The following is a 25,976-nucleotide window of genomic DNA, read 5'->3' as shown; positions in this document are numbered from 1 at the left end:
TTGTACTCAAGGATTTCAAGGAAAGAGACTATATGGTAACTACTTTTAGGTCAGGATTATCTGGTGGTGAAACACTATTCTGCTTAAATGGTTATGTTTTGATCTGTGCTGTTTCGTTGTTATGCCCTCTTTTATCTCAATCTCCACTCCATTATTTACTTTTTTATTTTTATCCTTTTAAATAAAGGAAAAAAATAGCAGGATATATTATAGTAACCCACTTTGACTTTCCATTACCTCGATTTAAAGCCCTGTATTACTCTCACCATCTGGTTTTTAACTGATGTTCCCCCATTCTGTTTTGCTGGATAGTATCAGGTTCGAAAATTTAGGCATCAGCTGTGAAGATAATGAGATTCATTATAACGCCCATTCTCATTGACTTTTATCTATTTTTGAAGACCTACAATGTCTCCAATGTTTTGGTTTTGTCGGTTTTATTCTTTACAGTTTTGTTCAATTGTATTGTAACTAACAATATAGGCAATTCTATTAGAGATAGCGGGAGGCATTATGGTAACCATTGTTGATCACCTTGTATTATGTTTTCACATTATGTATTATGTCCACCCTTTTGACTTGACCGATTCTGTTCTGTTATGTCACATTTGGTTTTACTCTCTTCCAAAAAAGTAATAAGAACCATGGGAGCAATGAAACCCAAAATGTGTAATAGTCATTGTACAAAAGAGAGGAAAAGAAAGTGCTCTGTACTATATAAGTGCATGTATATTTAAGTGTATAAGATAGAAAATGATATCACAGAGTTTTATTGGATCATTGAACAGAACTGTTTGCAGTATCATTGATGGAATGTCCACTTTACAAGCTTTAATTTTGTGACTTGAACAATTATTTCTAAGATGACAATATGTAATCCATTAACTAGTAATTTCCTACTGTTCATTTTTTTTTCTGCAAATCTGTATAACTTGTACCCTTTCTCTGCTTTTTTTTCTTTTCTCCTTAAATAAAATTAAAAAAAAAAAAGAAAAAAAAAAAAAAAAAAAAAAAAAAAAAACCAAGCATGCTGTGGAATGTCAGTGATCAAACAAGGGAAAGCAGGGTACATTCTGCCTTTTTAGGGAAATTCATACAGGAATAGGGTAATAAACATTAGGAAAACAGTCCTCATTTGTATCTGTTTATGTGTATACCTTCTTTTATAAATAGCTTGGTTAACAGCAAGCCAATAATAACTATACCTCATCTGGCAACTCTGCAAAGTTTAATTAATGCTTCTAAGGTATGAGTTGGACTCACAAGATAAAAGACTACATGGAATATGTATTAAGTGCCTCATCTAGTCTGATGATGGTAATAATTGTATGATGTTCTACATTACACATCTTGATTATTGTGGGTTTAGTGAGTTCAGTATTGAAAAATATATTTTAATATTGAGAATGTGTTTAACTGTTTGGCAAATGTCTAGATATGTAAAATAAATGATTATGTTTTAGCTATCCCTGAGTAGTTGATAGTCAACACACACACACACACACACACACACACACACGGATAGAACTCAGGTCCTTCTCCTGTAGGACATTCTTATTGCCCCAACCCTTCCTCTCCTTTTATTTATTTATTTATTTTTTGTCTTTTTTCTTTTTATCGGTACCGGGGATCGAACTCACGACTGCCTGCTTGCAAGGCAGGTGCTTATGCCGCTGAGCTAAATCTCCAGCCCCTCCCTCCTCTCCTTTTTGAGAACAGTCTCACCAAGTTGCCAATTGTAATCTTCCTGCGTCAGTCTCCCTAAGTGCTGGGATTACAGGGCATGCCACCATGCCTTTCCCAATTAGTTGATTCTTCACAAGACAACATGGGAGGTTTTTCTTCTTTTAAATTGATGTGAGGATTCTTCTTGTATACACACATACAAGAAGAAACAAAGTTCTGGTTCTCGCACATCATACAGTAATATCTAAGTTTTGTGCCACAAACTGTGGATGTTAAAAAAGTCACTAAGATTATATATTTAAACCCTTTCATGAAATTAAAAATGAAAGAACACTGCCAGAGCTAGCATTAGAGCTAGCATTATCCTCATACCAAAACTGGAAAAGATTCAACAACAAAAAAAGAAAATTACAGGTGAATTTCTTTAATGAACATAGATGGAAAAACCCTCAACCAGGGGCTGGGGGTTTAGCTCAGCGGCGTAAGCACCTGCATTGCAAGCAGGCGGTCGTGAGTTCGATTCCCGGTACCGATAAAAAAAAGGACAAAGACAAAAAAAAAAAACCCTCAACCAGCCATGTGTGATGGTTCATACCTGCAGTCTCAGTACTCAGGAAGCTGAAGGAGGAGGATTGCTGAAAGTCTGAGGCTGACTTAAACTATACAGTGAGGCCCTCAAAAATCTCAACAAAAACAAAAGTAAATTGATAAATATAATAATGCATCACATGTGCAGAAGATAAAAAAATCACATTATCATCTCAGTAGATGCAGAAATAACCTTTAACAAAATCCAATATGCATCCATGATTAAAAAATGTTGAAGAAAATAGGCATAGAAGGACCTTACCACAAATTGATGAAAGTGATTTATGAAAAAACTACTGTCAATATAATATTAAATGAGGAAAAACTGAAGCATTCCCTCTAAAATAAGGAACAAAGCCAGGCATGGTGGTGCACACCTGTAATCTCAGCACTTGTGAGGCTGAGGCAGAAGGATTGCCATGAGTTTGAGACTGGCTTGGGCTACCTAGTGAGTTCAAGGCTCAGCCTGGACTACACAGTGAGGCCTTGTCTCAAAAAAAACCATACCATACCATATAATACAATACAGAACAAGGCAAGGTGTCCACTTTCACCACTCCTGTTAAATACAGGGCTTGAAACTTTAACCAGAGTAATCAGACAAGCAAAAGAAATAAAAGGGATTCAAACAGAAAAGGAAGAAGTTAAGCTATCCTATTTGTAAATGGCATGATCCTATACACAGGAAATCTAAAAAACTTTATCAAAAGATTCTTGGAGCTAATAAATTCACCAAAGTGATAAATAAAAAATCAATACTCAATAATATAATAGTGTTCTTGTACACTAAAGATGAAGCCAACAAGAAAGAAAACAGTCCCATTCACAGTAGTTTAAAAATTAAATACCTAAGAATTTAACCAAAAAAGTGAGGCCTCTATAACAAAGATAACAGTACTTTGAAAAAGAGATTGAAAAGGACATTTGAAAATGGAAAGATGCTGGCATGGTAGCTCACACCTATAATCCCAGCATGCAGGAGGACAATTTCAAGTTTGAGGCCAGCCTGGGCTACAGAATGAGTTAAGGTCAGCTTAATTTAAAGAGCAGTATTCTGCCTCAAAAAAATATGGGAAGATATCACCTGTTCTTGGATAGGCCGAATGAATATTGTCAGAATGGCCATATTATCAAAAATGATACGTAGATTTAAGGTATTTCCAATCAAAATACCAACAGCATTTTTATAGAACTATAAAAAAATTCTAAATTTTCCATGGAACCAGAAAAAAACCAGAATAGCCAAAGAAATCCTGAGCAACAGGAGCAAATTAAAAGGCAATATCATTTCAAATTATACTACAAAGCTACAATGATAAATATAGCATGATATTGACACAAAAACACTCACATTGACCAATGAAATAGAATATAGGATGCAGAAACAACACCGAGCACCTTCAGCCAGCTGATTTTCAGCAAAAGGACTAATACAGTAATACATGTTCTTTAAACATTGTTCAGGAAAAACTGGTTATCCATGTGCAGAAGAATGACTCTAGATCTATATCTCTCATCTTGTACTAAAATCAAATCAAAATGGAGCAAAGATCTAGATCCAAAAGCAGAAAAACTGAATCTTCTAGAAGATAAAATAGGTAAAACTCTTGAAGACAGGCATAGGCAAGGACTTCTTGAGCAAAATCCCATTTGCATAAGATAAAAATACCAAAAATCAAGAAATGGAATTATGTTTAATTAGAAAGATTCTGCACAGTAAAGGAAACAATGAATAGCATGAAGAGACAACCCTAAAGAATGGGAAAAATTCCCAGAAAGAGGACTAATATCTAGAGTATATAAAGGACTAATATCTAGAATATCTAAAGAAGACAAAATATTAGAATCCTCACAAATAAATGACCAAATCAAAAATGGAAAATTAAAATGAGTAGATACTTACCGTAAGTAGATATGGCCAGTAACTACATAAAAAAGTTCAGCATCTTTGGCCACTAGAGAAATGCAAATCAAAACAACATGGGATTCCATCTCACTCCAGTAAACCCTCCCATTTTTTTGTTCATGGCCTCAAAACTCACAGTGATCTTCCTGCCTCAGCCTCCAAAGTCCTGGGATTACATGTGTGCAATATACCATGCCCAGCAAAATGGCTATTATCACGAACTCAAAAAAATCACAAATGCTCGGGGCTGGGGATTTCAGCTCAGCGGCATAAGCACCTGCTTTGCAAGCAGGCAGTCGTGAGTTCGATCTCTGGTACCGATAAAAAAGAAAAGGACAAAAAAAATCACAAATGCTGGTGGTGTTATGGGAAGAAAGGAATCCTTCTACATTGTTGATGAGAATATAAATCAATACAATGACTATGAAAATTAGTATGGGAATTCTATAAAAACTAAAAATAGAAATTGCACTTGATCCAGCTATAGTACTTCTGGGTATCTTTTCAAAAGAGTTAAAATCATCATATTGTAGTGATATATGTATATTCATGTTTGTAGCCACATATTCCATATGATAACATAATAGTTATCATATGGAAGTATCCAAATGTCCATCAACAGACAAAGAAAATATGATTACATACACAGTGGAGAGTAGTAATGAACCATAAAAAATGTAAATTGACTCACTGGTAGGAAATGGATTTTTTCTTTGAGTCAAGGTCTTGCTACATAGCCCAGGCTGGTTTTGAAATCATTAATCACTGACTGACCTCAAACTGGCAGCAATCATCCTACCTAATCCTACCTGGCATTACATACATGTGTCACCATGCTCCACTATGAGTGCATCTTGAGACCATAATGCTGAGTGAAGTAAATCAGACATAGAAAGGTTTTTTTTTTTTTTTTTTTTTTTTGAGACAGGGTCTTGCTATGTAGTTCAGATCGATGGTGAACTCATTGTGTACCAGCCTAGCCTTGACCTCATGGTGATCCTCCTGCCTTGCCTCTCAAGTACTGGGGTTATAGGTAGGCACCACCATACTCGCCAGACATAGAATTTTAAATATTGTGTGGTTTCTCTAATACATGAAATGCAGTATAGAAATAAAGTAAGGAGCAAAATGAGAGGGTAAGAAAGCAAGCAAAAAAACAGGGAAGTGTAGACTGTGGAGATAAGAAGGAGGCCTGAAGAAGGCAGGAGAGGAGACGGACCCGAATGGGGAGCAAAAATAAAGTGATGCAGTATGTCTATGCATCAGTTCCCTAAGCAGAATGTAAATATTATGTATCACAAACATATACTAATAAAAATACTTATTTGCATTAAGATGTGCTAAAATGTGAGGATCTTGCACAAAATAAAATGAAGCTATAAAATGTCAAAAGGAAGATAATTATTAATCGCATAAAAAGAAAAAGGAAAAATTTTTCTCCAAAACTCACTTAAGGATATTTCACAGAGAACTTAAATAGTAAATTAGAGTACTAGGTCATTCCAAGTGAGCTCAGGAGCCAAAGGGTCTGAACTTAGAGAACTCTGATGTAACCCAGCTGACTGAAGAGGAACAATTTAGATCCCCATGGGGTAGTGGGAGCTATTATTTCTAGAATATAGTCGAATATTAACAGGCATCAGCTATCCTTTAGTTCAGTCTAAAAGTTTATCTTTGTATGGCAAAAGCAGCTTTCTCTTATCTTTATGTCTGTTCCCTTTCAATTGCACTAATATTTGTAAGTTGAAAAGTAGGCAGCACTTCCACACATCATTCTAAGGAATGTAACAAATGTAACTATATTAATTAAAACAACCTTGGTCATAACCTGAAAATTAGCCAGTTAATCCTCGCTCATAGAGAGAGTATTTTTTATTTTCATTCAGTGAACATTTGATAAGTTTTTACTCTTACACAACACGTTTCCCACCCAAAAAACCCAAAATCATCTTTTTTATTTTTACATACTGTTTTAGTACTGGGAATTTAGCCTAGGGCCTTGGCACTAAGCTACATTCTTAGTCCTTTTAATATTTATTTATTTATTTACTCATTTGCTTTTAGAGACAAAGTCTCACTATGTAGTTCAGGCTGGTCTTGTGCTCACTTTGTAGCCCACGCTGGCCTTGAATTTGTAGGGATCCTCCTGCTTCAGCTTCTCGAGTGCTGGGATTACAGGGGTGTACCACTATGTCCTGTTTCTTTCTTTTTTTTTTTTTTTTTTTTTGAGACAGGGTCTCCCTAAATAAATTGGCCAAACTAAACTGGACCTTGGGCTCTTCCTCCCCCAGTCTCCTAGAGTGCTGTGATTACAGGGGTGTGCTACCATACTGGGTTTCTTTTGTCTTTTAAAAAATCTGTTTAGTGATACAGAGTTGATGCAGTGCCTTCTACTGTGCTACATCCCCAACCCTTTTCATACTTTTTTAAAAATTGAGAAAGGGACTTGTTAAATTTCCCAGAGTAGGCTCTTAATTTGCGATTCTCCTGCCTCAGCCTTCAGAGCGTTAGGATTATAGGAGTGTGTCACCAAGGCTGGTCTCTGGAATTTTTCTTATTTTTAAAAATTTTACATTTTTTTGAGACAAGATCTCACTTTGTAGTTCATACCGCCTTGAACTCACTATGTAACTCAAACTGGCCTCTAACTCAAGGCAATCCCACTGCCTCAGCGTCCTGAGTCCTGGCTGGGTTTATAGGCCTGAACCACCTTGGGGAGAAGGATCTTGTTTTGCCTCTTTCCACAGCACTTTGTACATGTGTTAGATGTTACAGAAGTTAGTTTTCACACGGTATTCCCTCACTGGCTTCTAAAGGCAGGGACCTGACATAATTTCTGGCATATCGTGTTTGGGTATATGGTTTTTAAAAAAATGTATTAATACTATTTGCAGTACATAGTGATCACATTCCTCTAGGGAGTTGGTACGCAGACATCACACATCTTAAATCTTTTTCAATTGCCCGTTTCCTTTCATGGCCCTTTCCGTTTTGCAGAAAACATTTCTGTTTTTTACGTTTGTTGAATATTTATGCAGTTAGGTGGATCAACAGGTTGGCAGCATTTAATTTTCTTTCTCTTGCAATGAGAATACCTAGGATTAAGTAAAAACTCCCAGCGGGGAGTTTATAAGGTTTATTGTTGCTAATTTAGCCAAATCTCTAGTGTTTTTTTTTTTCTTAGTAGCAGGCAAATGCAAAACTTGGGCACTTAGAACACAAAGGTAGAAAACAATTGACTTTTCCCAAGTTTTCCTAAAATGTTTCCTTTGGGACAGTATGTAGGGTGAAATTTTGTAAAAGAAGGAAGTGGGTCTTAGCATTGTTTGGTTTACAATTATTGAGTAAATGGCTAGTGGGTGGGAGTAGAGGGAGGGTGGTCTTGGGACAGGTGCTGAGGGCGCTGCTTCTTGGCCTTAGAGCAAACCTTTGACTCTAGCTAGCCATCTTCGGTACTCCTTCCTGGGTAGGAAGTAAAAGGATGTCCAGCTGTTAATACTGAGAACAGTCCCTAAATTCAGGCCCTATTTAGTGTTGGGTCTGTAGTCACTGACATAACAGAGTAACAATTTATTGCTCCACTGAATCAAAAACTTTTCTTACTCAGCCGTTTTTCTTCATCTTTTGCATTTTAACTTCGTTACATTCCCCAGCAGGCATAATGGCATGATTGTGTTTCTCTATTTCGGTTTACTCCCGCCGCCTTGCAACCGCTCCTTATCTCTTTCAAAGTTTCCATTCTCCCGTTCCTTTACTTTTTAGTCCCTCCTTTTCTCCCTCCCTGTCTCTTTTCTCAGCTGGCTCATCCCGCCCCTAGCCGTCACCTCCTTCCCTTCCCTTCAGGCTCCTTGGCGCTCCTTCTCCCGCCCCCCCTGCCCCCCTGCCCCCCCTGCCTCCCACCCGCCTTAAATCCAGAAAGCTCCAATCGGGAGCTCCGAAGGTGTCTCAAAGGTCCGCCCCTCCCGTTTCCACTTCTCTACCCCTTCTTCCCTACCCCCACCCCATCCTACCCCTACCCCCACCCCCACTCCCACTCAAGTCTTGCGGACCAGGGGGCTTCGGGATCTGGGCACTATGAAAAGTATCTGCCCAGTCACTTCCGGTAAGGGCACTGCGGCGCGGAGCCGCGCGGGGACTGTGAAAGAAGGGGTGGGAACTACCACTGGGTCTGGGGACTGGGGTCCCGAAAGGGAAGGGAAGACGGAGCAAGACCGGGAGCTGTCTAACGTGAGCGTCCCGGGCGCTTCAGCTGTCTCTTTCCCACCGCCCCTCAGGCAGCTGCAGTCCTCTCCACCCCCCGACTCGCGGAGAGAGGCACCGCCCCTCCCTCGGTGCCGCGTGACCGGAAGTGGCGCCATCTTTAGCCTCTTGTGCTATTGACAATAACAAGACCTGGTTCTCTCCCCCTCCCCCTTCTCCCAACTATAGCACCCCCCCATAGAGAGGGAGAAAAGGAGGAGGAGCTGCAGCCTCGTAGACTCTGAGTCGCTCCTGTAGAAAGGGGGGAGAGATTGAAAAGCAGGGGAGAGGAGACGGCAGGGCCGTTTACCTGTCTGCCTCCTCATTCGCTCTCCCCCCTTCGTTCTGCTCACTCCTGGTGTCAGCCTATCCGCCTTCCCAAACCCTCCTATTCCCCCTTCACTTTGCTTCTTGTCCTCTGTGTTTCTCCTCTCTTCTTTCTTCCCTCCCCCCTCTAGCATTGCCACTTTCTCTCCTACACGCACGCAGGCATATGAACGTAGGGTTTTGATGCTCCTCTGCCTGTTGACCCCGCTATTTTCATGTTTCCAACAGGTTTTTCTTCCCCCAATCCCTCAGCTGCTGCTGCTGCTCAGGAGGTCAGATCTGCCACTGATGGTAATACCAGCACCACTCCGCCCACCTCTGCCAAGAAGAGAAAGTTAAACAGCAGCAGCAGTAGCGGCAGTAACAGTAGTAACGAGAGAGAAGACTTTGATTCCACCTCTTCCTCCTCTTCCACTCCTCCTTTACAACCCAGGGATTCGGCTTCCCCTTCAACCTCGTCCTTCTGCCTGGGGGTTCCCGTGGCTGCTGCCAGCCACGTACCGATACAGAAGAAGCTGCGTTTTGAAGACACCCTGGAGTTTGTAGGGTTTGATGCGAAGATGGCTGAGGAATCCTCCTCCTCTTCCTCCGCCTCATCACCAACTGCTGCAACATCTCAGCAGCAGCAGCAACTTAAAAATAAGAGTATATTAATCTCTTCTGTTGCTTCGGTACATCACGCAAACGGCCTAGCCAAATCTACTACCGCCTCTAGCTTTGCTAACAGCAAGCCTGGCTCAGCTAAGAAGTTAGTGATCAAGAACTTTAAAGGTAACCAAGGTTGTAATTCATAATCAACTTCTAAGGATTTGACACTTGAGCGGTCACGCGCTCTGTTATGTTTAATATGTTAAGCAGTATAGAGGTGGTCTAATGTTCTATGCATTAATCAGTGAAGTTCTTCTTTTTTTGTGGAGGTTCATTTTCCAGGAGTGTTGAGTATCCTTGTGTTGAAGCATACACGAGTGTTTCTGTGCAGTTTTTTTAAGTCTTTACCCGTTTTACCTGTCTGTTATTCCTTACAATGTTGACAGTCTACGGTATGATCTGTGTTTTACAGGTGAGAAAATGTGTATTCCAAAGAGTGTTATTTATTTCAGGTTCATGGTGAACCTTGGCACTACTGAGATTTTTATTTTTCTGCCTCACTAGGCCACATTCTCCAGTCTCTAGAAATGCAAGTAGCAATGATCTTAAGTTCAAATAAAATTTATAAATAGTTTTTATAATGTTGAGTACTATAGTCATGAAAAACTTGGAGGAAAATAGGATCTCTGCATTTCTTCCCAGAGTTGAATTTGGAAATGAAAATAACTGTGTACAGTCATACCACTAGTCTACTAGTTACTGCATTTTTCATTACCAACATGGGTTTTATAATATTTTCTACAGCTTTTAGGAAAATTTTCTTATGGTGTGTTTGAGTTGTGTGAGTTATGTGTTACATGTCTGAGTTACAGTATTATGGACGCAAATAAAGTCACTTTAAAAAGTATATGAGCAAAATTATTATCTGTTGAATGTTTTTCTATTTTTATGACTTTTTCACCCTTAACTGGCCAGTGATAGATGATAAAATGTTTATTAGTGAAATAAATGAATGAGCTAAAGTAACAATTAGTTTGAAAAAATTACATTCTCTATACTTCAACTTTAGTGCAGAAATAAGGAATATGTTCAGCTTTGTCTCAAGCACAAGTTATCATATTGTATTTGTCTTGTTTTTAACTCTTTATGTCACTCCCATCAGGTTCTCAAGAGAGTTGTATTTTTTTCTGGTGTAATAGTAGAGCTTTCTGAAGTGGACATGAATTGTAATTGACAAATGTATTCATTATTTCACTTATGGATATATTGATTTAATGGGCAGAAATTTTAAGACATGGACTATAATCCTAATTGGATTTGCAAATTGATTTCAGATACTTTATTTTTCTCTTCTTCCTAGAGTAAAAACACATTCTTAAGGCATTTGGATGCTTTCATTTATAAAAATCACTCATTGCTAGCCAAAGAAGTTTAAAGCCTAGACTAAGAGGCTTCTTTTCACTCTGAAAATGTTGGCCTAGGTTTTGAACTCATTTGGATGTTTTAAGTTTTAAAAATTCCATTCTGCTTAGAAACAGTTTAAAACCTGAGTTAAGATATTTCTCTCCATTTCTGTAAATGCTGCATAAACTTGAGGGTTAAGCAGACCTGAATTAGAATGCCAGTTTTGCCATTGACTAGTGAGGTGACCTTGGACAAGCTTACTGAGTTTCAGCCTCAGTTTCCTGAGTTGTAAAATAGGACTAATTACACCCTAGGGCATTGATGAGAAGACTAAGAAGTTTATAAAATACCTTCACATAGTAGCTGCTCAGTATTTTAAATCTCTGGTACAAGATTCATGTGAATTTTGCTTTCATGTGTGATAGGATAAAATCAGGTTTGTTACATGTGTCATGCTTGAATTATTTTTTGAAGCATTGCAATCAATAAGAAATTTTAAAAACCCACCTTCAGTTTTAATAGATGAGTCAATATAACTTGAATAGTATTCTGACGTTCTAAATTTTATATTGAGTTTAAATGTAGTAGTCGCGTTAATATTTAGACATAATAGTTATATCACAATCATCCTGAAAATATTACTGTTCTGTTTCATGGATCTTTGTTTACTATATCCTACTTATTGTAATACCATTCTTTTGCATGTCATGTAGATAAGCCTAAATTACCAGAAAACTACACAGATGAAACATGGCAGAAACTGAAAGAAGCAGTGGAAGCTATCCAGAATAGTACTTCAATTAAGTACAATTTAGAAGAGCTCTACCAGGTATGGATTAGTGTGGATAACCAGATTTGATTTACTGTACGTAAATTGTGATGGGATGCATATGGTTTTTACTTTGTGAAATGGGTCCTTAAGTGTACTCTGGTTTCCTTCTACTTATGCCTTCATTGATTAGTGTACTTCTATAATCAGACCACACATTCTCACATAAATATGGATACAAATTGGATCCTTCTGATAAGGATTCAGTTATATATACCTTGGTATAATAGAGGTTTTATCTTTTTTTTTTTGGTCTTTTTCGTTTTTATCGGTACCAGGGATCGAACTCACGACTGCCTGCTTACAATGCAGGCGCTTATGCCACTGAGCTAAATCCCCGGCCCCGAGGTTTTATCTTTAATCAAATCCTGTAGCATAGATTCTAAAGATGATTTATTGTGACCTGTCATTCCATTGTGACCAATTTTTTTCTTGGGACAATACTTGCTTTGTTGTGTTACCTACCTATAGGAAAGGCCTCAAGACATTTACTTGAAATGTTTAAGTTAAATATGTCAAGCATTTGGCACAACTGATTCAGACTTTTTGCTCCCACAAGAGCTTGACCTACTGTGTTTTGACACAACCAATTGAAGCAGTTTTCTGTTACTACATTAGCAGTTTGGTATTAAAAATACTTGTGAATATAGCAATTGATGACTACCTTGTATTGGTTCAGTGTATCAGTAATTTTAGTTTTCATATTTTAGTTGCAGATATAGTCTTGTGATTAATGAACTCTGGTTTAGGTTTGGGATCTAATTTCAACTGCTGTTTGTGTGATTTTAGGCAAGATATTAAAGTCTGTTTGTTTCCGCTGTAAAATAGGGGAAATAATAGCTGCTGTATCTCCCTTTCAAGGTTGCTTATAAGAATCAAGTAAAATGTTTGTGAAAAAAACAACTTAATGAAGCTCTGTAATAAATAAATGTAAGATGATGCTAGTATTGGTCAAGCTTTTTCACTTGGAATATATCAGTTGAGTTCACCAGTTAATGTTGCAGTGAAAATTAAATGTCAATGCCTGAAAAACACTGAGAACAGTGCTCAACAGATAGTAGTGGAGCTATGCAGTTGTCAACTGGTAGCAGTAATACTAAGCTGTTATGTAAAGATAAGTCTGCCTTATTGGCTGCTTTGGTATAGTACATATGTAGATCCTGAGCTGCACAATAATAAAAGTAGAATTGTGGATCTAGAGATGGAGAAGCCTTCAGAGAGCATTTGGTCTAGTATCCTCATGTAGTATGTGTGAGCACCTGCAAAGCAAATTCATCTCTGTTACTTCATTTAAAAATTCCAGAAACTCTGAGTAGATTTGTAGTAATTACCCATATTTTATTGATAAGGAGACTGAGTTCTCAGGTAAGCCAAATACCCTGCCTGCCCAGAGTTTGCAGGGAGGCAAATGCAAGTGCTCAATTCCTAGTGTGTTTTTTCCTCCATATTACTACACTAATAACACAACACTTTATATACTACTGTAGTGTTGCATTTGAAGCAATGAAATTGCTTTACTTCAGGAAAAGAAATTGTCATGTGTGTACGTATGTGATGTTTAGATGTGCTGTTATACAATTTATTTGATTTCAGCAACGTGGCACTTCATATATTCTGTATTTATAACAGATATTGACTGTAGTTGTTAATGAACCCTCTGTACTTTGAATGTTTTTCCTAACAGTTTGATTTGAAGATATTCTCCTTGATGAATTGATTGATTTTTTTCTTTCTTTTTTTTTTTGTTCTTTATGAGACAAGGTCTCACCATTGCAGTTCAGGCTGCCTTGAGCTCACTTTGTAGCCCAGGCTGGTATCAAACTCACACTGATCCTCCTGCCTCAGCCTCTGTAGTGCTGGGATTACAGGTGTGCACTACCATGCCCAGGTGAATTGATTTCTAGAGTTTAATCAAGAGTTTATGGCTTATATGTTTTTGTTTGTTTGTTTCATTTTGTTTTGTTTTTTGTGGTACCAGGAATTGAACTCATGACCTCACACTTGCCAGGTGGACGCTTATGCCATTGAGCTAAACCCCCAGCAGCCCTGGATTACATGTTTTGTTTTTACTTTTGTATACAGTTGCTTCTTTTGTTACGGGAATCAAACACACGACCTAGTGCTTGCCAGACATCAATCGCGTTTCTTTAGCCTAGTTATAAATACAATAACTTTTCACTGTTTGCATTTTTCATAGTACCATCTGTTCCTGTTATAACATATCCAGAAGCATTTGTTTTTATTTGTTTTGGTATTTATTTATTTAGATCTTTTTTGAGGAAGGGTTTCACTATGTGATTCAAACTGGCCTTGAACTCACTTTGTAATCCAGGCTGGCTTCAAACTCGCATTGATCCTCCTCTTGCCTCAGCCTCCTAACTACTGGGATTATAGGGAGGTGCCACCTCATCTGACTGTTTTGCTTTTTTGAGGCAGGGTTTCCCTATGTAGTTCAGGCTGGCCACACTCAGATATAAATGCTGCTTTGGATTGCTCTCAGATTATGTTGAGATGTTCAGATTCAATGAGGAAGATAAAGAGGTGGAGTTACTTCATAATGCAGGTTCTTGTTTTTGATTCATTGAAATATAATTAAGAAGTGCTCTCCTAAAATTGAATGATACAGAAAAATTTTAGTTACACAAAAGCTCTCCAAACCTTACTGCACTGTTTCTATAAGGTAAATACTTGTTGGCATGTCTTCATTCATAATTTTTCTGAATGAAAATCCATTTTTGCTTTTTGACCTTAAAGCTTACATATGGAAGTCTCTGGGGTAGGTTGTATGTACCACCTATTAAGTTTTAGTCTTTAGAAAAGAGCATGCTTTTCAGAGTGCATTTACAATAAAGAAACACTGTCTTTTACATTTAATTTTTTTAGACAAGGTCTCTAAGTGAAGGCTGGTTTTGAATACACTTAGTACCCTAGGCTGGCCTCAGTGATCTGAGTGCTGGGATTTTAGGTGTGTGCTGCCACACCTGGTTTTGTGTTTTTTTTTTTTTTTTTTTTTTGTCTTTTTCCTTTTTTATCAGTATTGGGGATCAAACTCACGACTGCCTGCTTGCAAGGCAGGCACTTATGCAGCTGAGCTAAATCCCCAGCCCCGGTTTTGTGTTTTTAATAAAGAGAATTATACCTGGGGCTGGGGATTTAGCTCAGTGGCATAAGGGCCTTGCTTGCAAGTGTGCGGTCGTGAGTTTGATCCCTGGTACCGATAAAAACGAAAAAGAAAAAAAAAAAATTATACCAAGTTTTAAAATTAGTAATTCCTTTCTTTGAGACAGGATCTCACTATGTAGTCCAGGCTGGCCTGGAACTCACAGCAATCTTCCTGCCTCAGTCTCCTGAGTGCTGGGATTACATGTGTTTGGCACCATGCCCAGCTAGATTTAAAAGTATTGTTTCTTACAACCTTGAAATCTTGGGGGAGTGAGGCAGTGGTTAATAATTTGGCTTTAGTTTCTTTGGTGGTTTCATTTTTTTGCCTTTTTCTTTGTTTTGTTCTGTTCTGTTCTGTTTTGTTGAGTCAAGGTCTCCCTATGTTGCCCAGGCTGGTTGAGAACTCCTCCTGGGCTCAAATGTCCTCCTCCCTCAGATTTCCAGGTACCTGGGAGTATGAGGTTGTTTGCTGCTGATTGACTGCAAATAGACCAGTGATTAAATGCACTAACCTAAGTTGAGTTATGTGCCTTAGATTACAGATTTGCTGTTAATCATAAAACTTTCGGTGAGTAACTTCTCCAAGTCTTGTTTTCCTCGGCACCAAAAAAAAAAGAACATGTATTCTTAGCATAAATGTCTAGCTATTATCTTGGAAGATGGTCTAGTCCAGTGATGGCAGAACTTTTTGTACTTTCAATGATAATAAACTACCCACTGTGGCACCCCTACCATAGGTTTACCCTTACTGCTAGTCCGTATTTCAATTCTGATAAAAAATTTTGTCCATCATTAATAATGGGAACTCTGGTTGTTTTTTCTGAAATAAATTTTAAATAATGAACTTTTCTATGAATGATTCGTTTATAATATTCATTTATAATAGATGACCAGAGCAAAAAAGGAAATTGTCCATCTCAGTGTCTGTTGGAAAGTCTGATTTTTTTTAAGCAGCCAGTGGCTATAGGAGAGCAAGTTAGATTAAATTCTTAACAGTGTTGATCACTAGGTGTTGGATTCTTTGTAAGTCTGTTTAACTGCTGTCAACAACCTATTAATGTTTTAAACTCAGTCTGTTATGTATTATGCATCTTTATACTGAATTTTTCTTTTGAGACAGAGTCTTGCCTGCAGTCAGACTGGCCTTGAACTCTATTTGTAGCCCAGGCTGCCCTCAAACTCACAGGGATCTTCCTATATCAGCCTGTCTAGTGTTGGGATTATAGGTGTACACCACTAGGCCTTCCTATACTGAATTGTTAATGAGTACTATCACTGCTGTTTTGAAAACATGTGCAATTGTAAATTGTTAGTCCTTGATGGTTTTCAAATTACTTAAGTCCTGCTTATTAGATGTAAAAAAGAATAGTAGTTTGTTTCATTATATGATAGATTTTTTTGCAAAACGTTATAACTTATATTTTACTAGTATTAACAGTTTTTGAAAAGCTTTTTGGTGAGCTTTCCTTTTTTGTATGTCGAGTTGGAAAATTAAAGTCCAGCCCATTAAGCAGAGCATTAGAGTTCAGCACCATGGCAGGAATGTAGATTCTGTCTTGTTGTGTGTTAAGTAAACCATTGCATTTCATTTGCTTCACATTTTTATTTTCTTTGGGGCACGTGTGTTTTTAAACAAGTTTTTAATGCATATGGAATTTGGTGGAGAGGGGCTGGGATTTGAAGGAATAAAGGTAAAGCTTGCTAGAATGTTTTATATTTGGCTACTTTCAGAGGATTTTGAGACCTTATATTTGCCACTAATGGTTGGGAGTTAAGTAAAAAGAAGTTTTATTTAAAGAACTTGTAAAACTATCTAGAATCTGTTTAATACAAATAGGTACTTGAGAGACATGAGGTTATTTTAGCAATAAATATATTAGACCAAACTCCAGAGATTTCAAAGTGTTTAGTGAAATATAAAATAACTAATGTATCTCTAGAAGCACATTTCAAAGATATACAATAAAATAGAGCTTATCTCAAACTCTTTAAGTAGCTTACTGTGTGGAGAGCTCCAGACACCTTGATTTGTTTGTAAGGTCCTCATATTCTAGTAGTTTCATGAAATTATTAGTTTGTATTTTGCATGTATGTGCATATTAATATAAAAGTGCTGGGAATTGAACTCAGACCCTTGGCATAGTAGGCATGTGTTCTTATCACTGAATTATACCCTCAGCCCTTTAGTCAGCATTTTGAAAAAGAAATGTAATAGAAGATCACAGAGTGTGTCACACGTAATAATGATGTATCATTTTGCAAAGATTTTGTTTCAATACAAAAGTTTATGTGCAGTGGATTATGATACAATTTTTTTTTTACTGCACCATAGGGTCAAAAAGTTTTATAAAGTTTTGGAAGAACAGAAAAGTCTTCTTGGCATACATGATTGCTCTGAACAACCTTGTTCAAAATTAAGGAAAGCTAAGTACTTGGATCACAGAGTTGTAGAAGGTTGTAATCAGACATGAGTCAAGACCAGGCCTTGGATGCGCACTCAGCTAAGAGGTGTGATGCAGAAGATAGAAAGAGTATTTAGTATATTTTAGCTGGTTGAAAGCCCAAGAAGCACTATAGCATTGTCTGAGTTACTTTGTCATTGCTGGGACAAAAGACCTAAAACCCACAAGTTATGGAGTAAGGTTTATTTTAGCTCACAGATTGTAGAGGTTTCAGTCTGTAGTTGGCTGGCTCCAAGGCAGGGTGTTGTGGCAGGCAGGAGGCAGCGAGTCTTCCTTCTTTCCCTTTTTATTCCATTCAGGCTACAAGTTTATTGTTGGTGCTTCTAAGGATTGGCCTTCCCTCTTTAATAAATCTATTGCCCACACTCAGAACTATGCTAAATCAATTAGTGGACTAATCTAGTATCGCATACTCATGATCCAGTCACTGCCAAAATCCCCACCTATGAGCACATGAGGCTTGATGGGGTGGAGGGAGCATCTAAGACCGTTACAAGCATGTAGTGCAAGTCTCCCTTCTTCCCCATCTTTCTACCATCTGGCTAGTCACTGCTTGAGCAACATTATTAGTTTTTTTAGTATCTTTCCAGAAATGTTTTATAAATGTAAGAACAAGTCTACATATTTGTGTTTTTTTAGGTGAGAAAAGATCATGAACCATTTGATCCTATCCTTCACCTTTTACTTAGGCCTATTAAGAGATAACCCTTAACAGTGCTATACATGTGAACTAATTGATGGCAGGTCGTTGAGGAAGGAAGGAAGATTTGGTTTGTGTTATATAGTAGTTGAGGCTAAATTAAGAGAGTAGAGTGTTTCCATTAATATTTGACCCTTAAAATTCACCTTAGATGTTTGTGCCTTTCTTGCCTCAAACTATTTTTTTGGAGTACTGAGAATGGAACTCAGGGCCTCATGCATGCTAGGCAAGCACTGTACCACCGAGCTACACCCCAGTCTACCTTTTACTTCTTAAACCATTTCCCATTTAAATGTAGGTGAAGGCCTAGCTTCGTCTCACTGTTCTTTGTAGTTTTTTGTTCATTTTTCTGTAGGTCTTTGTAACTGCCTCTTTATTTCTACCCAGAAAATTTTTCTTGACTTGCAGTCCTTTAAAGGCTAGGTTAAGGGCCTCATCTCTTTGCTTATCCCTAGTTCTGCACCTAGCATACTGTTGTAATTACATGTTTTCTGGCTAGTTTTCTCATTCTGGTAGACGAACAACAGTTATAGATACTTTTGTTTGTGATTTGCTTTGTTTTTTGAGACACGGTCTTGTTATGTACTTCGAGCTGCCTGTGAAGTCACAGTGTGTAGACCAGACTGACTTTGAGCTCATGATGATCTTTCTGCCTCAGTCTCCCAAGTGCTGAGATTTTAGGAGTGTGCCGCCACACATGGTCACACATTAGTTTAAGAATATTTAATTTATGTGCTTTAGAAAACCAAAAAAGTACTAAAGAACTTACTGATTACATGGGAGTGTTTTCTGACATTAAAGAGAGTCAAGAAGTCAGGACATACACATTAAAAGATAATGGGGCTGGGGATTTAGCTCAGCGGCATAAGCACCTGCCTTGGAAGCAGACAGTCGTGAGTTCGATCCCTGGTACCGATGAAAAGGAAAAAGACAAAAAAAAAAAAAGATAAATAGTTTTGGCTTAATGATAAATCAAGGTAGTATGAGTGATGCAAGTCCTGTGAGATTCACTGGCAGCTGAGGCAACTAAGAACTTATTGGAAAAAGTGGGTGTACATGTATTTCCTGTGAGAAGATAAATAGCTATGTCCCTAACTGGTTTATGGGAGAAAGAACACAACAGAAGGAAATGGGATAAACAGGATTTTAGAGAAGTTCTAGAAGTGGGAAAAGCAAAGAAGATGCAGTGTACACTAAATAATATGACAGAATTTAGGTAGGAGAATGAAAAATACTGAGAAAATGGGCCAGACATTCAAAAGGAACACTGAAATATAATGAAACACTGAAGGAAGAAAGAAGAAAGTCTGAAATAGACCAGTGTGAACAGAGGCACATAAAATAAATACTACGATACCCTGAGGTATTCGTGGCCTAACCCCAGGTCGCGTGGAGTGGAGTGCTGCCAGAGGAGACTCGGCTTTCTTAGTGCTCCAGAGCTGCTGAATATAATTGATTTATTGTTTTCTGGTAAGACTTCCCTCCAGTAGTATAAGTAGGCTCCTTTAAGCTTTCATTTCGTCTGCTAATTTATTTACTGGACCTGCACACTTAAGAGTGTGACATCCACTGTATACATATTTATAAATTCCACTTCAACAAAGTTTGAGGCTCCCTCTGGAGTTCATTTTAATAGGATTTTTGTCTTCTGTTGTGGTGAGAAAGGAATGTTGGTATTGTACTTCAGTTATTCCGGGTTGGAATTGTAGATTATATCAGAGTTTACCAGAGAGTTGCCACATTTGTTTCAAATTTGAAATATTTTGGTGTGAAGGTGAGAAACTCACTGAGATCTGAAGCTTATTGACTTGAGTATAATAGGAAACCAATTCAACTATCACTTCATTGTAAAAATGCAGTAATTTCTTTTGTAATTAATGTTTATTCAAATGGTGCACATTTTAAAACTTCTATTAACTGAAGGATTGGAGAAATTTTCTTGGTATTTAATTATACCATGCTCATTTTAATACTGCTGGCAATAATTTCCACTTAGAAAAAAGTATACCCAAGGAAGTATAAATAAATTTTAATTCATTTTGTATAGAAGTACCTGATAGATTGATACATAATCAATTGGTGAAATTATTTTTAAACTTGAAATAGAGTTCTGCTTGTGAAAATAATTAACATTTTAAAGAATAACACAGCTTTTATATATAGCGGTTGCTATAAATTAGTTATCCTCCCAGATTGAAACTTGATTTCCTTCCCTCCTTAACCTGTACAGCAAAAATAAAAATATTAACTTGTTTTTTATGTAGTACATTGGTCATGAAAAATTTTACCACTTACATACATACTTTGCCATTTTACCTTGTGTCCTAAATGAATAGCACATTTTAATGTGGTAAAAAATAACAAAATAATGAGAATTTATGTAAATAATTAAGAAGCAGCTCTGCCCATCGTCTTCCTAAGAAAGTATGTGTTTAATCTTTCAGGCTGTAGAAAATCTCTGTTCTTACAAGATTTCTGCAAACTTATACAAACAACTGAGACAGATTTGTGAAGATCACATTAAAGCACAGATTCATCAATTCAGAGAATATCCTTTTTTAAAAAAGCCTTACATTTTTGTTTTCTCCCTTCTTCCATTACTCAGCTTAAAGTGAATGCACGCATTTTGTGGGTGTGTTATTTTTATCCTTTGTGTTTCTAAAGAGGTAAATTTCTGACTTTTTAGCTTTAGAATCCAAATCTACATGTTGTATTCATATGAATAAATTTTCTTTATGTGTTTACTCTTTTGTCCTAACATATCCATTTGAGGGAAGGTAATCTGAGGAAAATCATAAATTGAAAGTATGATGCTCGATTATATTTAAGACTTTTCAAAAAGATTTTTTTGACTTGTTTTTAAAGGTGTTTTTAGTGGGGTCTAAACTTTCTGCAGATTAAGAAATCATATTTTGTTCAGTCCTTACTGTTGAGTTTCATTTCTTACATAGTATATTCCATATATAAGATAAATGTTCTCTTACATTGCATATATTACTTATATTAACCATTTTAAAATATCTTTAACATTTTCCTCATGGATTCATTGGATAGTGTTCTTTTTCTAAAGAAGATTGATAGATGCTGGCAAAACCATTGTAGGCAAATGGTAAGGTGGCAAAAGTATCACATTTCAACCAAGCAATCTTTTAAAAAAAATTCTTTTCAAGTACAGGAATGTTTGTTTTTTTGGTTTGGTTTGGTTTGGTTGTTTTTTTGGTACTGAGGTTTGAATCCAGGGAGCACTTAGCTACACTCTCCACCCGCAGCCCTTTTTTAAAATTTATTTTGAGATGAGATCTGAAAATTTCCCAGGAAGGCTTCCAACTTGTGATCTTCCTGCCTCAGCCTTGTGAATAGTTTGGGTTTCCTGGTGTGTATAACTACTTCTGGCAGGAATGTTATTTTTAAAAGCTTTTCGATAGAGAGACTGCCTTTATAACTGTTCTTTTTCTGAACTGGAAACTAATTAAGTTTTTAAATTTTAAAACTGCAAACTAAAGGTAAGCCAATACTTCAAAATGACTTGCATCTTAGAGTCATTTTTTTATTTTTGTCACACCTAGCCAGAATATTATTTATTACATTAAAAAGTTGTATTTTGTCTCTCAGTCTTTGGGGGGTGTTGGGAATTGAACCCAGAACCTCATTCATGCTGGGTAAGTACTTTATTTCTGATCTACATCTCCAGTAAGTCTTCATGCTCTCCATTCACTGTATGATTACCTGATGATATTTACTTACTTACTTTTGGTACTGAGGATTGACTCAGGACCTGCACTTGCCAGGCAGGCACTTATGCTGCTGAGCTAAATCCCCAGCCCTTACCTGATGATATTTTAGTTTATTCAGATCACAACCTTTTTCCTTCTCCCTAGCCTAGTATTAGTTTATTCTCTACTTTTGTTTGTTTTTTGAGGCAGGGTCTCACTATGCAATTATAGGCTGGCCTTGAACTCCTTGGGGATCCCCTGCCTAAGCCTCACAGGTGCTGGAATTACAGGCGTGTGTCACCATGCCCGACCTAGTTTATTCTTTTTGTTTTGTCTTTTTGAGGTAAGGTCTTGCTGAGTAGCTCAGGCTGGCCTTGAAGTCATAGCAATTCTTCTGCCTCAACCTCCCAAGTGCTGGTATTACACATTTAGTTTATTCTTTATATTTTGCAAATTAAAGTGTTAAAATGCTTTACCTCCTGCAGTGGCTGGAGGAAGTCCCTCACTCCTGTGCTACAGGTACAGTTTTAAGGTAGCTTCATTCCCAAGTACTGTTGCTAGGGTAGAATTACATGAGACTTCCTTTGATTCCTTGTTTTTATTTTTAGTTATTTTTCAAGTATCAAAAGAAGTCAGATGGCCATTTTTTAAGTGTCTCTTTTCTAGAACCCACAAGATTAAGACAGTAAAATAGCTTAATGAAAATAGTATGGGTATATTCTCAGGTATATGTGTTTATCTACATGTTGCATCCTATCTACATGTTGGTCTAGTATTAAAAACCCTTCAGTTTCGTTATTTTATCAAAAATAAGTGTAAAAGTATAAAAGAATAAAAATCATTTGCTTTCTTGTTTTCATTGACAGATCATGATCAGAAGCATTTTTTTGTTTCTGGATAGAACTTACGTTCTTCAGAATTCAATGCTACCGTCCATTTGGTAAGCATGTGAGAAAAATAATTTTGAATATTACAAAGTTATATTACAAATCGTAGTGTTACTTAAGCTACTGAAAGAGCAAGTAGTTCTGTGAATATTCTGAAAATTTACATTTGGCTTCTAACCTTTTACAGAAAGCTTACCGACTCAGTTATATTTTGCCTGTGGTGATATTAAAGATAGCTTATATGCCCTGAGCATATTAAGAAGGTTTTTTGTTAGGCAAGAGGATTAAAATTTTCCTCTAGAGTATCTCTAAATAAATCATTTTGCTGATAGAGAGTTTATTCATTTTTGCTGGGCATTGTAGTCTACATTTCTTACCCCAGCACTCGAGAGGCTGAGGCAAAAGGATGGCCATGAGTTTGAGGCCAGCCTGGGCTACATAGTAAATTTAAGGCCAACCTGAACTCTATACATTGAGATCTATCTCCAAAAAAAGTTTCCTTATTTTCTTTTAACAATATTATGGAAAAAATTTGTGCATATACAAAAATAGGACAGTATAGTGAACAACTCATTCCACTGTGTGTCTATCATGTATCTATAGCAATGATCAGAGTTCACTGGTTTTGGAGTACTGGAGCCAGTTAATGTAAGACCAAATAAGCTTTTAATACCAGTACAGTGAAAATTGTTTAATGCACTAGAACTAATTTTATTTCTTGATTTTATCAAGGAAGGAATAGGAAATAATACAGTAGAACTTAGAGGCCAGGGATAAGCGCCTGCCTCGTAAGCGCAAAGTTGCAAGTTTGATCCCTAATACCAAATACCAAAACAAAACAAGAACTTAGTTATGGAGGAAGACAAGCATTCAGTCTCAATTCTCATTAAAGGCAGAGTGAGTTTCTGGTATGCTTTAATAATGTGTATTTTAAAATGTGTGGGTTTTATCCTTTTACAATTGGAACTCTAACTTGAGGTAAAAATTTAAGGGTCTGCAGAAGTGGTATTGTCAGTTAATTTGGATTATATGTTTTATATTTTAGGGACATGGGACTGGAGTTATTTAGGGCTCATATTATAAGTGATCAGAAAGTCCAGAATAAGACAATTGATGGCATTCTTCTCTTGATTGAGAGGGAAAGGAATGGTGAAGCAATTGATAGAAGTTTACTTCGAAGCCTTTTAAGCATGCTTTCTGATTTGCAAGTAAGTACTACTATAGAGGTGATTGCAGTCCCTTGTTTCATGTTTAAAAATCGTATTCATGATGCTGTTCACATAGAGGATGTTTGGTAAGTATTTATTACATAAATGAGCTAAAAATAATAAATAAATGAACTTTATTTTCCTCTTTTCTCCCAGATTTATCAAGATTCTTTTGAACAACGATTTTTGGAAGAAACTAACCGGCTCTATGCAGCTGAAGGCCAAAAGTTAATGCAAGAAAGAGAGGTATTTAAAATTCATGATTAATCTACTGTCTCTTACAATAAACCTTACTTTGTAGAACATAAACTTCCCTTTGCATTTATCTTCCCAAGCTTATGATGCTCTTTTCTCACTTAGGTGCTCCTTTTCTTTCTTCTTAAAGGCCAGAATTCTGGATCATAAACTCTACCTGTAATTTTACATATGATTCAACCCTGTCACATTTGACAGGGCTGCTCCCAGGATCTTTTGGACTTGACATTTTCTGAATGATTTATGGGGAGGAAAACAATAATATAAAATACTATCTTTGTAGGTTCCTGAATATCTTCATCATGTTAACAAACGTCTAGAAGAAGAAGCAGACAGACTTATTACTTATTTAGATCAGACTACCCAGTAAGTATTACATGTTCAGCCTAATAGTCTTAAAATGTTGTTAAATCACTTACAGCATTTGAGGCATGTTAGTAACTATTTTCAAGCATTAGTTTAGACTTTAATGATTGTTTTCATAAAGCATACTTCAAGTTACTGTTTTCCCTAGCTAGTAAGATATATTCAAGGATTTGATTATGGATTGTGTGTTCAGGACATAATTTTAAAATAGTATTAGAGGCAGATGTGATCTTAATGTTTAGGCTGGTTAAAATTCAATGGGTGGTCATGGGAAAAACTTTATGTACTTTTCTAAATATTAACAACCATGCTATCCCTATAAGAAGCATAAATAGCTTCTTTGCCATCCTAATACAAGCAGAAAATCTTGGAAAAAGCTAGCCACAGCAAGACCATGGAGACATTCACTTCATGATGTAAATCAAATTCTGAAATGCATACTATTTTTCTTCTGGGAATAAAACGAGTAACTTTGAGCAATATTAAATTTTTACATAGGGTAAAAATATTAAAACTAACATAAAATGAGCTGTTTGATTATTATCCTGAGGAGAGGCATTAACATTTTTAGAATGTCAAATTCAGTAATTCTAAACTTTTTCCTTATAGGAAATCATTAATTGCTACCGTAGAAAAACAACTTCTAGGTGAACATCTAACAGCGATTCTTCAAAAAGGTAATTGGCAATTTATAAATAAGATGACTTTAGGTAATGGCAAACTAGTAAAGTTTTTTTTAAATATTTCATTTTAAAATCTTGATAAGCATGTGGCTGCATTACTAAGGATAGACACAACTCTTGGTGTTTATTGTGGTAAACTTTATGGAGGTGCCAGTTTCTGTAACTGAAAGATATAGGAACTGAGAAGAGGAATCACTGATTCAAGTAAAGAAATTGTGGGAGGTGGTTAGGAATATAACTCAGTGTTACAGTGTTTATCTAGCACGAACAAGGCCCAGGATTCACCCCCCAAAGAAAAAAGAAACAGTGAATTTTTTTGTAGTCCTGGAAGTAAAAACCAGGGCCTTTGTACTGAGCTATATCTCCAGCCATTTTTTATTTTATATTTTATTTTGAGGTAGGATCTCACTCCCCCAGGGTGGGCTTGAACTTTCAGTCTTCCTGATTCAGCCTCCCAGAATGCTGGGACTATGGGTTGCCACCACACTTGGTTTAAAATGAGTATACTTAGACTACAATACAATTATATTATTTCATTCTGAAAAGCAGATACAGTGCAATAGATCCTCATTTAAATTTGACCTATTCTTGCATGCTTTTGATTTATTACCAACCATGGGGTTCTTATAAGCAGCATAGATAACTTCTTTATCTGATGTATCACAGACCACAATCAGTACTCTGCAGTATAGCTATATATACAAATGTTAGACATAATATAGATATTGTATATATGAGGTATTTGAAATATATACTTGTGTAGACCAATTTTTATGAATTGGCTTGTAATCTGATTCGACCATATAAATGACACAAGTGCTTATACCAGTGATGGCGAACCTTTTAGAACTTTCAGTGATACCAACAGCCCATGCTGGCATGTGTAGCATAGGTTCATCACCACTGGCTTATACAGTCAGCTTTTTATATCATCAACTAAGTTAGCTATATTTAGTTTTCACCCAGAAGCGTA

General features: G+C 36.8%; 1 protein-coding gene across 4 annotated transcripts in view; it reads left to right on the top strand.

Moving 5' to 3' along the window:
- Cul4b (cullin 4B) overlaps positions 1 to 25,976 on the top strand; it is a 53,595-nt gene that overhangs the window by 12,195 nt on the left and 15,424 nt on the right. For 2 of the 4 annotated variants that reach the window (XM_023563238.2, XM_023563239.2), the window contains exons 1-10: positions 8,132 to 8,282; positions 8,975 to 9,517; positions 11,452 to 11,567; positions 20,336 to 20,439; positions 20,931 to 21,000; positions 22,471 to 22,544; positions 23,537 to 23,699; positions 23,856 to 23,945; positions 24,238 to 24,320; positions 24,930 to 24,997. In XM_023563238.2, coding sequence (XP_023419006.1) covers positions 8,255 to 8,282; positions 8,975 to 9,517; positions 11,452 to 11,567; positions 20,336 to 20,439; positions 20,931 to 21,000; positions 22,471 to 22,544; positions 23,537 to 23,699; positions 23,856 to 23,945; positions 24,238 to 24,320; positions 24,930 to 24,997 — 1,339 coding nt within the window. In that variant the 5' untranslated portion in view covers positions 8,132 to 8,254. Of the gene's footprint in view, positions 1 to 8,131; positions 8,283 to 8,974; positions 9,518 to 11,451; positions 11,568 to 20,335; positions 20,440 to 20,930; positions 21,001 to 22,470; positions 22,545 to 23,536; positions 23,700 to 23,855; positions 23,946 to 24,237; positions 24,321 to 24,929; positions 24,998 to 25,976 lie in introns of those variants that run through there. The other 2 variants (XM_023563237.2, XM_023563236.2) reach the window with 1 other exon arrangement.

This window comes from Cavia porcellus, unplaced genomic scaffold, assembly GCF_034190915.1.
Source record: "Cavia porcellus strain 051 isolate PalLab524CR breed Dunkin Hartley unplaced genomic scaffold, mCavPor4.1 scaffold_3, whole genome shotgun sequence".
Lineage (NCBI taxonomy): Eukaryota > Metazoa > Chordata > Mammalia > Rodentia > Caviidae > Cavia > Cavia porcellus.
This window is presented reverse-complemented; position numbering and strand designations above follow the sequence as displayed.